General features: G+C 35.8%; 1 protein-coding gene across 1 annotated transcript; it reads left to right on the top strand.

The window, feature by feature from the left end:
- Nucleotides 1-4,934: 4,934 nt before the first annotated feature.
- On the top strand, nucleotides 4,935-7,415 carry LOC136849633 (cuticle protein 18.6-like). The gene is made up of 4 exons (XM_067122940.1): nucleotides 4,935-5,659; nucleotides 5,945-6,022; nucleotides 6,665-6,805; nucleotides 7,181-7,415. Exons 1-4 carry the CDS (start codon nucleotides 5,648-5,650, stop codon nucleotides 7,316-7,318), a joined length of 369 nt encoding a protein of 122 aa, XP_066979041.1. The 5' UTR covers nucleotides 4,935-5,647; the 3' UTR covers nucleotides 7,319-7,415.
- Nucleotides 7,416-11,888: the final 4,473 nt, after the last annotated feature.

Raw genomic sequence — 11,888 nt, 5'->3', positions numbered from 1 at the left:
AAAAGGGGAAAGAAGAAAAGTTATAGTGCTGTATATCGTGAGTTGAAAAAATCTGGTATCAAGCCATTTCATGTTATCAGCAAGCACAACATCACTCAGCAACAGAGAGAAGACCATGCATGGTTTTGTGGTTCATTTCTTAAAGATTGGGATGAAGCTGACTTTCTCCATGTTGCTGCATCAGATGAATTCTTCATCTACACAGTCAGGAAGCCAAATCATAAAAATGACATCATTTGGGCTAAAAAGTTGGATGATATCAGCGATGACATGCGCTATCCAAGTTGTGAAATTTCCTGAATGTTTGGGAATTTTTCTCTGTTTCACAGCCAAATGGTTAATGTGGATCATCAAAGAAAAAGGACAGTCATTGAATGGCAAATACTTCAGAGAAACTGTGCTTACTGGTGGAGTATTTCCTTTCCTCAAAGATCCTGAAAATGTGTTATCTGTTGAAGAAGTCGCATTTTTGCATGATAAGGCACCATGTTTCAAGGCTCTTCAGGCACAGGAGCTGTTTCGAAACAGTGGTATCGATTTCTTCTCGTCAAGTGAATTTCCAGGTAGCTCCCCTGACCTTAATGTGTGTGAAAACATTGGTAGTATCTTAAAGGATCATGTTGAAGCGCGCACAGTGAACTACGAAGGTATACCAAGCCTCGAAGACCTGCGAAGAGAGGTGACCAAAGTGCTCAGGGAAATGGAGTTTGAGTCTCAGCTTTTTTGCGATTTGCTGAAATCATACCCCTAAAGAATGCAGGCTGTGGTACAGGCAGATGGAGGCCACACAAAATATTAAATACTCAGAGAGAAACTTAAATAAATACCTGTTCTGAATTACTTTTGTGTTTGTCCATATCAATTTTAGTTTATGCTGTAGAGGGGGAGGCTCTAATTTCGAAACACCCTATATATATATGTTCCACCATATATATTAACCCACTTAGAGGATATGCCTCTACAGTTTAACCCTTTGGTTCAAAACAAGCCTTTTTTTGGGATGATTTTTCTAGCCCATGTCTTTTCACTACATTGGCGACTACCCACTAGTCGAATAACGATACCCACTAGTCGAATAACGATCAAGTAAATCATTCACTCGTAAAGATAAGAGGAGAACGAAGCATTTTTGCCGTAAACAGGTCCAAATATGTTTCTCAACATGAGGTCGACCTCTGGACAACTACCCTATTCATACTCTTTTCAATTAAGATGGGTAGAACCAGAAAATGCACTCCCGGTACCTATTCGCAGCTGGGTCGACTGATGGGGGCAGGCTGAGACTGAACCACAGACACTATTAACTCTGTTATTTGATTAATTTCTGTAAAACTTCAATAAATGCGACAAGTAAATGTTACAACCTCACATGTATTCACTGTTGATGTACAATTTACTTGTGCTTTTATAACAGACAATAATCAATCAATCAATATATATATATATATATATATATATATATATATATATATATATATATATACATATATATACATATATATACACAAAACACAAGCGCTCGCAGGAAAGGTGAAAGGAAAAATTCCGAGACACCGAACTTTCGTCTATTTTCAAGACACGATCAAAGTACCACAGACACAGACACACACACACATATATATATATATATATATATATATATATATATATATATATATATATATATATATATATATATATATATATATATATATATATATATATATATATATATATATATATATATATATATATATATATATATATATATATGTATATGTATATAATGTGAGTATGTACGTAAAGAAATCCTTTCGCCTGAAAACTTCTTCATCTGCCGACAGTTTCAGCAAAATAATGGCTCCTTCTGAAGCATAACCGACACAACAAAAGCTGATCACTAAACCTGAACCGTATAGGCTCCATCCGCGACGTAAAAGCTAAAACTCTGTTATTTGATTAATTTCTGTAAAACTTCAATAAATGCGACAAGTAAATGTTACAACCTCACATGTATTCACTGTTGATGTACAATTTACTTGTGCTTTTATAACAGACAATAATCAATCAATATATATATATATATATATATATATATATATAATCATACTTTCACGCCATACGTACGTTACGAAACACATCAAGCAACATACACTTAGTATTCGTTATTGTCATTTAACATTTTTTTAGTTCTTTCGTCTTCCCAGCCGACAAAAACGTTGTGTGATACGACCGCGTGATGCAAAACAAAAGCTTAGAAAAACATAATGAACGCAGTCACTACTACTTTCTCAGCTTCAAAACGTTGCAGCGTCTTTGAAAGTGAACCCAGCTTGAAAAAGGCACTAAAATTATTTACGGCTTGAACAGGCAAAGTGAAACATTATTATTTGCTTTGATCTTCCTTTGTCTACTGTCTGTGGTTGCTACACACCACACATTTACGTTCTTGTGTAAACAAAGCTCAAGCATGAACTTTTCCTTTCCTAATAGATAGTACGCGTGCGCGCACACACATTATATATATATATATATATATATATATATATATATATATATATATATATATATATATATATATATATATATATATATATATGTAATCAACGGATAGGTTTGCTTAAAAAGCAAATGGATGTTACACGTCTCGAACTCGCCATACCCGCGCAATGACTTCTCGCTGCTGGGAAGAAAGGGCGTTGGGTCTGGTATGATACATTAACATACGTATCTAAGCGATGTCAGGCAGGGCAGCCGATCGAGACCACAGGTCTACCCCAAAGCCAAATCAAAAAGTCCTTCAAAGAAGGCATCGTGCTTACCCCCCATACAAAAATGGGAATAAAAGCACGTTAAAAAGAAAAAGAAAGAAAGATATATATATATATATATATATATATATATATATATATATATATATATATATATATATATATATATATATATATACATATATACATATACATATGTGTGTGTAGTGTCTATCAGTAAACATAAATGTAATAAGACTCTTGCAAACATTGCTCGTCATGTTACCTGACAGCAATAACATCCGTATCTCATTTGTGTCGCAGAATATGGCGTCAGAATCTAGGGAAAAGCAGAAGGAACAAATCTGTTCCGTCAGTACACCGCAACATCATCTTCCTCGTAGTCTAAAGCACATCGTTATTTAGAGCGCTCTCGACAAGAACGGTACGAAATCTCGTGAAAATCAAGGTTCGTTAAGTTGAGAACGTACCCCAAAGAGAGAGCTTGGCTTAATTCACGTTTACGCCTTAACACCTTAACGTAGTTCAAATCCTCAGGTCCTGAAATTCGTGTCACGGATTTTGCTTTGATAGTGTGGGAACGTTGCTCGTGTGCTTCCCTGATGAATACGTCAGATCTTTGGAAGCTAACTAAAACCGGACTCTGTAAATTTAGGTTATTAGCAATGAGTAAACATGTTTTTACTAGCTTTTTCTCTTTTCCCAACAGCCACCATATGTTTTTAATAGTCTTCGGTCTAGATTTTCAAAAGCTATATCAGGACGCTGACCGCTAAAACTTGCTTGGAGAACGTTTTCCAATAATGGGTCTTAAGAGCTACTTTTTTATTTTTTTCTTCCTTAGAACGACTGTTCTTAACTGTTACCCTTGCTTTTCAACTGGTTTACAGGATTCCAATGATTGACTACATTACCTTTCGAGAGCAAAACTGAATGGCCCTTCTAGCCGAGACCCAAAGGTCACTCGAAGAAAGAACTAATGAAAGGTGGTATTTCACTACAAAGGAAACCGTCCACCTTCAGTGTCTTAAACGAAGACAGACTGTCAGAATCTGGAAAACAATATGCGGAAGAGAATTCCAAAGCTTTGTAGCTGAAAGTAAGAAATAAATCCGAGCATCCCCTATTTCCGCAGAGTAAATGAGGGAAGCGGTAGCTTGACAAGCGTTACAAGACCACATGAGAGGAGAAGGCAACACAGGTGACATACCCCACCAATGTGTGTTTCGAAAAAATATCAAAAATGAAATTAATTGCATGGCTATAATTTAAAACGAAATAAAAAACAAATGCCTTTTCGCTTGCTGCATATCTAAATACAATAATATATAGCGAAAATAATAAATGTTTGGGCATAAAGAACAGTAAGTGTAACTTGAATAAGTAATATGTATGTATTACCAGAGGGCGAGAGATTTCACTCAACATGAAACGCACATCAGGGAAAGAGTCCCACGGGAACCCTTTTTGAGAAATTGCTTAGACTTTTCCGACCCCTGATGCAATTATCATACGAAAAGGGCAATATTAGCGCTATCGGAGAATAATCATTTCAACGGAATAACTTAATTTAAAATTTCAAAGAGGCCTGTCTACGAACAGTGTAATTTGAGACGAACAGATTACCTTCCTTACAACAATTCACTTAACGTGCTTATACAAAACGTTATTGAATAAAGATACCTTCTGCTTTTTTATTCATTGAAGTATGAGCATATACATGCGTATGTAAGGAATCACAATGAGAATATCATTTTGACAAAATAGTGTCCAAATGTACAGTACACTCAAAAACGCGTACGCACACATAAAAATCCCTTTTAATTTGATTTACGGTAGTCATATATATAATATATTTATATATATACATATATACATATATATATTACATATATATATAAAATTACTGTAAACAAATTTAAAGGGGATTTTATCTATCTATCTATCTATACACATATAATTACTGTAAATCAAATCAAAAGGGATTTTTATCTCAGTGTACGTATGTATGTATGTATGTATATATATATATATATATATATATATATATATATATATATATATATATATATATATATACACATATACATATACATATACACACACATACACGGGTGTGTGTACAGACTTATGAATGTAAAGCTTATTCAGTTTTAGTATTTGTTGGACACTTCTATTCTGATTGTCGTGAACTCTAATTAACTCCATTCTAATTAAAAATTAAAAATATTCTTCTCATTTCAAGAGTACCTCGTGGCCATTCCGCGGCTTCCCAAATTTCAGTCTGCAACGCTACTGATATCCATAGTAGGAAGAGGAAGCGATTTTTTTCGTGAAACAGATGGGCTTCCAATTGATATGAATTCTTTCAATATATCTTGGTCGTTCCACTGGTTGATCACATATAACCCATCTTCAACATTCTCGAGCAAAATACCGACGTTCCGGTCACTTAGCAACTGACGAAAGCGACGAGATTGATTTGAAGAGCGTACAAAGATATAATTAAAAAAAAAAAAAGAAAAAAAAACTTCGACAATAATGGTGGTGGTTGTAGTTGGGGAGGTGGTGTGTGTGTGTGTGTGTGTGTGTGGTGCCGAGCACCTTCATCAAAACCCATTTCCCCTTTCCCTCTTCAGATAAAAAAGAAAATAAAAGTAAGAGGAAGTGGAGGAATAAAAAATATCATGTCACGGTAATGAATAAGAAAGGGGGTCTGGGGGCGAGTGATGATCTCTCATTATTTTTTTCCTCTCTTTTCTCTCTGCTGATAGATGGGTGCATGAGTATGTGTCTGTGTGTATATAAGGTATCTGGCACAAGCACCGAGCACATCACTTCTTCGGGTGCTCTCACTCCACACACTTCCACGGCATAATCTAATCAATCATCAAAGGATGCTCTTCAAGGTATTCCCTTTTTTATAGTTCACCCATGAAATCTACTTCAGTGCGAGTGTTCTGCAGATATAAATAATGCAGTGGAGAATTTTCAATTGCGAACTATTAATCTCCAGCAGACTTCGACGAAGTGTGATTGTGTTACCCCACAAATAATAGAAACTCAAAAATATATCCAAGTGACTGTCTCCAAACGGAGAGTTTCGCATTCATCTTGCGTTTCTGTCGACAACATTTAATTTCCGTTTCTCCATTTCGATTCTTAAATTTCATTTCTTCTCGACATTCCAACAGGTGACTGTGCTGACCTTCTTGGGATTGGTGCTTGCCTTCCCCGAAGACAGTTATGGGCCTCAAGCTAAGGAATATCAGGTGACAAACTATTTTTTTATCCTTATATTTACATACATTCATACACACACACATATATATATATATATATATATATATATATATATATATATATATATATATATATATATATATATATATACATATATTAAATGTAAATAGATTCTACAGCAAATGTTCTCTTCATGAATTCATACACATATCCCATTAAATACATTTCGGTTACAGAAAAGGTTTATATTTCATTTTTCGAAAACATGACATTCATAATATTTATCGAAGTAGAGTTGTTTCTTTGGAATGTGATGTGCTTAAAAGAAAAAAAAACAGTTAAGACTGAAGCTAAAAAGTAATATAAATCAATTTATGGATTACAATTTACAGGCAATATTCGCATCACTGAAAAAATGAGCTACATCAAATACATTTAGTATCATATCTGCCTCCAGATGAGAAAATAATAAAAGCAGAAACTACATTTTAAAAATATTGTAGAAGTGAATTCAAATATGCTAATGGAGTTGAAAGGCAAACGAAACCTACACCCAGAAGTTTTGAAATGAGCAGCTTCCATGATCACCTCTGTTACTAGAGAAAACTCGAGGCTCGTTCACGCATTACAAGGCTTTTAATCAATGTTATCACCAAATGTTATTCCCACAGAGTCAACCGATGCCTTACAACTTTGCCTACGGAGTAAAAGACGAATATGCTGGTGCTAACTACGGACACAACGAGGACTCTGATGGACAATCAGTCAAGGGCTCCTACACCGTTCAGCTTCCTGATGGACGCATTCAAACGGTAAGAAAGCATAAATAATCTTCAGCCGCCACTTAGAGACAGAAAGAGTTCTTTTTCAGTGCGTGATCATTACAAGAAAAGACCCTGATTTACTGTATATAACAAACTGAACTAGACCGCCTCCCGTTCTATCTCCAGAATTTCTTTGTCATTGGTCTGATAGATGATGCAAGACAAAAAGCTATACATTACAAAAATGAAAGAAGCGTAAAGACAGCAGGAATTAATAGCATAAAAATTTAATTCCAAATCCAGCTCCATGAACGCCTTCAAATGAAAGCCAACTATTCAAGCATTTCAAAGTTCCTACTGTTAACATTATTATTATTATTATTATTATTATTATTATTATTATTATTATTATTATTATTACAGGTTGAATACGTAGCTGACCACTTCAACGGGTTCCAAGCGAAGGTCAGTTACCAAGGAGAAGCTCAGTATCCACACGAGTATGGGCCGGCAATTACCTTCAAGCCCCAAACATACAAGGCCCCAAACACCTACAATTAATCGACAGAAGATAAATGACATTGTTAACAAATTTTGTTAATACTATTCGCAAAGCTAGTCAAAGGGTATACAGTGTTATGTTGAATAAAATTGCATTAAGAAATCTATATTTTTCTACGATCTACGCATACTCCTGATATTTGCCTAGTAATTATTATACACATAAGTAGCCTGCTATGTCATACATACATACATACATAAATATAAATATATATATTATAATAATATATAAATGTATATATATTTATTTATGTATATGTATCTGCGTGTGTGATTTGTGAAACACCACCTTTACTGCATGGCTATTCAGATGTCTCTAATAAGACTTACAAAATAATGAATTATACATGTGCTCACATCACCTACTATTTTTATTGTAATAAATATAGTTTAAGAAGAAAAAAATAACCTCCACACAGATGCTACAATAACTTTTATGATACAAACCCACATAAACAGAATGGTTAACCACGTTAAATCAATCAATAAGTATCACCCTATAATTCCCTTAGCATCATCAATTGACTCAATTACTTATTTGGCGGCGCTTCCCTCCTCATTTCAACGAGAGAGAGAGAGAGAGAGAGAGAGAGAGAGAGAGAGAGAGAGAGAGAGAGAATATAAAGATGAAATGTTCCAAAACCCAATTATAAAGTGTATTCACACAAGAGCAACTGGAAAAAGCGGCAGTTCACGTGGTAATTAAAAGCTGTTAAAAAGATTACGCAATGGATCGCTTATGATGAATTGCCTTTTGCAGATTAATTTCAAAAACTCATTATCATATCTCTAATGAGGGTTATATCCATTACGGCTACAGAACATGATATCATAGGACCCTTTTGATTTCATTATGACAGTAATTTATGAGTTTACATGTATCATTTTACTGTATCGAGTCCTCCGAGAGATATAATGCGGTCCGTCCGTCTCTCTCTCTCTCTCTCTCTCTCTCTCTCTCTCTCTCTCTCTCTCTCTCTCACACACCTACACACACACACACACACATACATATGTGTGTGTGTGTGTGTGAAAATTTGCATCCAACTTCATCAAAATTCTCCAATAAAACAAATATTTACTGTCAGCAAAAATTCAATCAACTTCGATGACATTATTATGAGTTGTCCCTTTGTGAGATACGAATTTCGAAGTCCAGCACCCCAAAACTTCATCTTTATTTTAAGTCTTCGTTTCATAATTTCCTTTTCTCTTCGATCACTACTTATCCTCATTACTAACCCATTGTGAACTATTATCTCTGAAGGATCTCATTGTATATCTCTCTTCACGTGAAAATTCTCCTAATGCTCCTTTCATTCACCTAACGTTTTCTATCCTGACTGCTGCATTTTTGTGTCATTCCTTTTAAACGCCCATAAATAAGTACAAAAACAAAAAAAAAAAAAAATCGAGAGGGAAGAAAAACCAAAAATGTATTTCCACATCGAACAAGCATCAGAAGTTCCCAATTACACGAATCGTACCACAACACTTCGTGGACTCTTCCGCCTAAGTAAGAATTTAAAAAAATTACCGGAACGAGAAAAAGACATCTACATCCAGGCTGAATGAAATTTTGGAAGGGGAAAAAATTATGCAAATAGCAGATACTAGTAAAGTTTTGTTACTAATTGGAACTCATTTCGTCAAATAAAAAGTGGGGAATTTTCTTCTTAAGTGGTGGATGCTGGAACAGAGAGAGAGAGAGAGAGAGAGAGAGAGAGAGAGAGAGAGAGAGAGAGAGAGAGAGAGAGAGAGAGAGAGAGAGGATAATTAGGTTGAGAGGGAGACAGGGGTGGAGGATAAGTAGAGACGAGAATTGGAATGTCAGTATTAACATTTCCAGGTTCCTCATCTGACAAACTTTTCTAACCGGAAAGGGATTATTTCGGGATATTGGAAAAGATTAAAAATTTACCCATCAGAAGCCGACATTCAATACCGACAGGTCTCTTTCATTTGGTTTCTTATTAACGATGCAGGTACGTATGTTACCTCTTCATGTGTTGGTATGCATGTTTGCAAATACTAATGTATTCGTATATGTGCAAAATATGAATCATAAAAGTATGCTGGTCACCGTCAAATACTGAATACTATCAGACCTCAGCCAGGCACTATGGCGCAACTTCTGCATTACGCAATATATTAAAGTAAAACATCTCAACAAAATAAACTTAGAATTATTAGAATGCTAATGAATCTATAACATACGCTACGGAGTTTTTGTTATACTACATAACGTATCAAGCAATAACTTAACTTTTTTTAATACATAGTTGATTATAACCAACATGAATACAGTCAGCAAGGTAACAAGCATGTTACTAAAATGAATAAACAGCAAAAATAATAAGAGTAAACTCCCAAATATGCCAGAAAGCTGTTTCAACATAAGGTTAATCGCTTCACGCAAAAATAATTGCTACAGATTTCCTTTAATCAGATATTACAAACCGTCATTATTACAAAAGTTACTAATTAATGGAAAATGAAATATCGACGACGAATAATCAACAATAGTAGTATACCAGGAAGAATGCCAGTTAGAGGAATATAACCCGATAGAAAGAGGAAACTAGTGTAAAAAGGAGAAGAGGCAGAAAAGTCAGCAACATGCGAGGGGAAAACTTATCAAATTAGAGAGTAACCCTAACAACGTCCAGCTAAGAGTCACTTCGCGTAACGACGGCGTTGCGTTATTGATTGCTTGCTCCGCACCCAGTCACCCCATCCCTTCCCCGCCCCCACCCCACCGCCACTCCTACACACCAGAAGCCTAGAGCTCGCTTTTCCGCACCCCACTTCCCCTTGAAACAATGAGTAAAGGGAACATCTTCGCGGAGTGACGCGCAGATTTTTTCCCCATGACTGCGAAGAGTAAATAAGGGATTGAGACACTGAACAAACATTCTATGGTATTTCGTGCTGAAGAAGAACTGAACTAACTTCTCACGTAAGTAGAGAAAGGAGGAATGGACATACACCCAGAGTGAGAGCGAGAGCAACTTAAGAATGGTTTCACCCCCCTGCGGCCTGCGATGAGGATTACCTCGTCGGGGCCCTGTCGTTTTGTTGGTGTACATTTTAAAAGAGCAATGACCACTCACGTATAGCAGTTTCTTTACTCTTTTCCCACCATACCTGAAAACTACAACAGTCGTCTATCAACTAGGTACCGAGTTCACGACCAAGTCAACAGAGGAACGGTGGATTTTTAAGGAACACGCCCATCTGTCGGTACTTGTCCCGTTCTAGAATCGAACACAGGTCGCCCAACTTGGAGCTAGACGCGTTATCACCAAGCCTCGAAGCCACACACAAAGAGAGAGAGAGAGAGAGAGAGAGAGAGAGAGAGAGAGAGAGAGAGAGAGAGAGAGAGAGAATCTTAAATTTTAAAACTTTAGGAGGACCCATAAATTCAATTATCTAATTTGTCAAAATTTGTGTAATAAACTCAGTTATTCTTGAGCCTGTTCAAAAGGGTTTTAAGTGTAACAACTATTGCGCATAAAATACTGAGAAACATCGAATATATACAAATAAGCATGCATATACAATCCCATTTAATATACCTCATTTTTTCTCCTTTTCTGGAGATCTTGATAAATCCACGTTATATAAACATAACAAAACTGCTTCGATACCATGCGTTTTCTTTTAAGAAATCTCGAATAATTTGAATGAAGAGAAATCGTGAACATAGGTTTCTGATGTAAAGTTTTGTAACAAAAGCAAGAAAAACGGCGCGTTCATTCATGCTCTTCATAGGTCCACAGAAGCACGTGTCATTACAAAACCGATCAAACGGTCATGGGGCACCTTTATTCTTCAAGCATAAAATGGTAAATATAAAAAAAAAAAAAAAAAACTGCCGAAATTGTGGGCAAGAAATGAATCACCGATTAAACAACGGTTTGAAGTCATCTCTGGGACACAATTCTCCCCGAGGCAATTCCCAAGAAACCCCTTAATTCAGGACCTCTTAAATTAAAGATTTCTTCTACACTACATTTGGAACGAATGCCACAGCCACAGGAATTCAGGAAAACCCAGCACTTAAAACGATGCTTCGTCATTCTAAAATATTCACGAACACAGAAGATGTTAATACTATACTGCTCAATAAAACATTTTCATGTAATTGGGATAACGAACTACTTAATAATGCAACCATTTGATTAACGTGGAATCTCACTCTCGCCCTCTGAAGTAGCTTTTGCTGGAAGTGAAACCCTGTAAATGATGCTGTTCATGTGTTTGAACAGTAGCCGACGTGCCTGAAAAAAAAGGGACTAATTTTCAGGCCAGCGCAAGCTTGAAAATCGGTATCGACCCAGAAAAACACTTTATTTATGGGGCATAAAAATATCAATACATTTTTTAAAAATCCTCCATGTCATGTAAAGCTACATTTATACGGTCCACATACACACACCAATCGGCACATTCCCTATTACAAACGATTCGTATGTCAATTTTGTTGAAAGGTCAAAATAAGCACTAGACTGAAAAGAAATCACTTGAAAAAATTTTTAAAATGGAAAACAACTCTGAAATTCAGTGT

Source organism: Macrobrachium rosenbergii, chromosome 21, assembly GCF_040412425.1.
Source record: "Macrobrachium rosenbergii isolate ZJJX-2024 chromosome 21, ASM4041242v1, whole genome shotgun sequence".
Taxonomy (NCBI): domain Eukaryota; kingdom Metazoa; phylum Arthropoda; class Malacostraca; order Decapoda; family Palaemonidae; genus Macrobrachium; species Macrobrachium rosenbergii.
The sequence above is the reverse complement of the archived record's forward strand: the minus strand, read 5'-3'. Positions and strand labels throughout refer to the sequence as shown.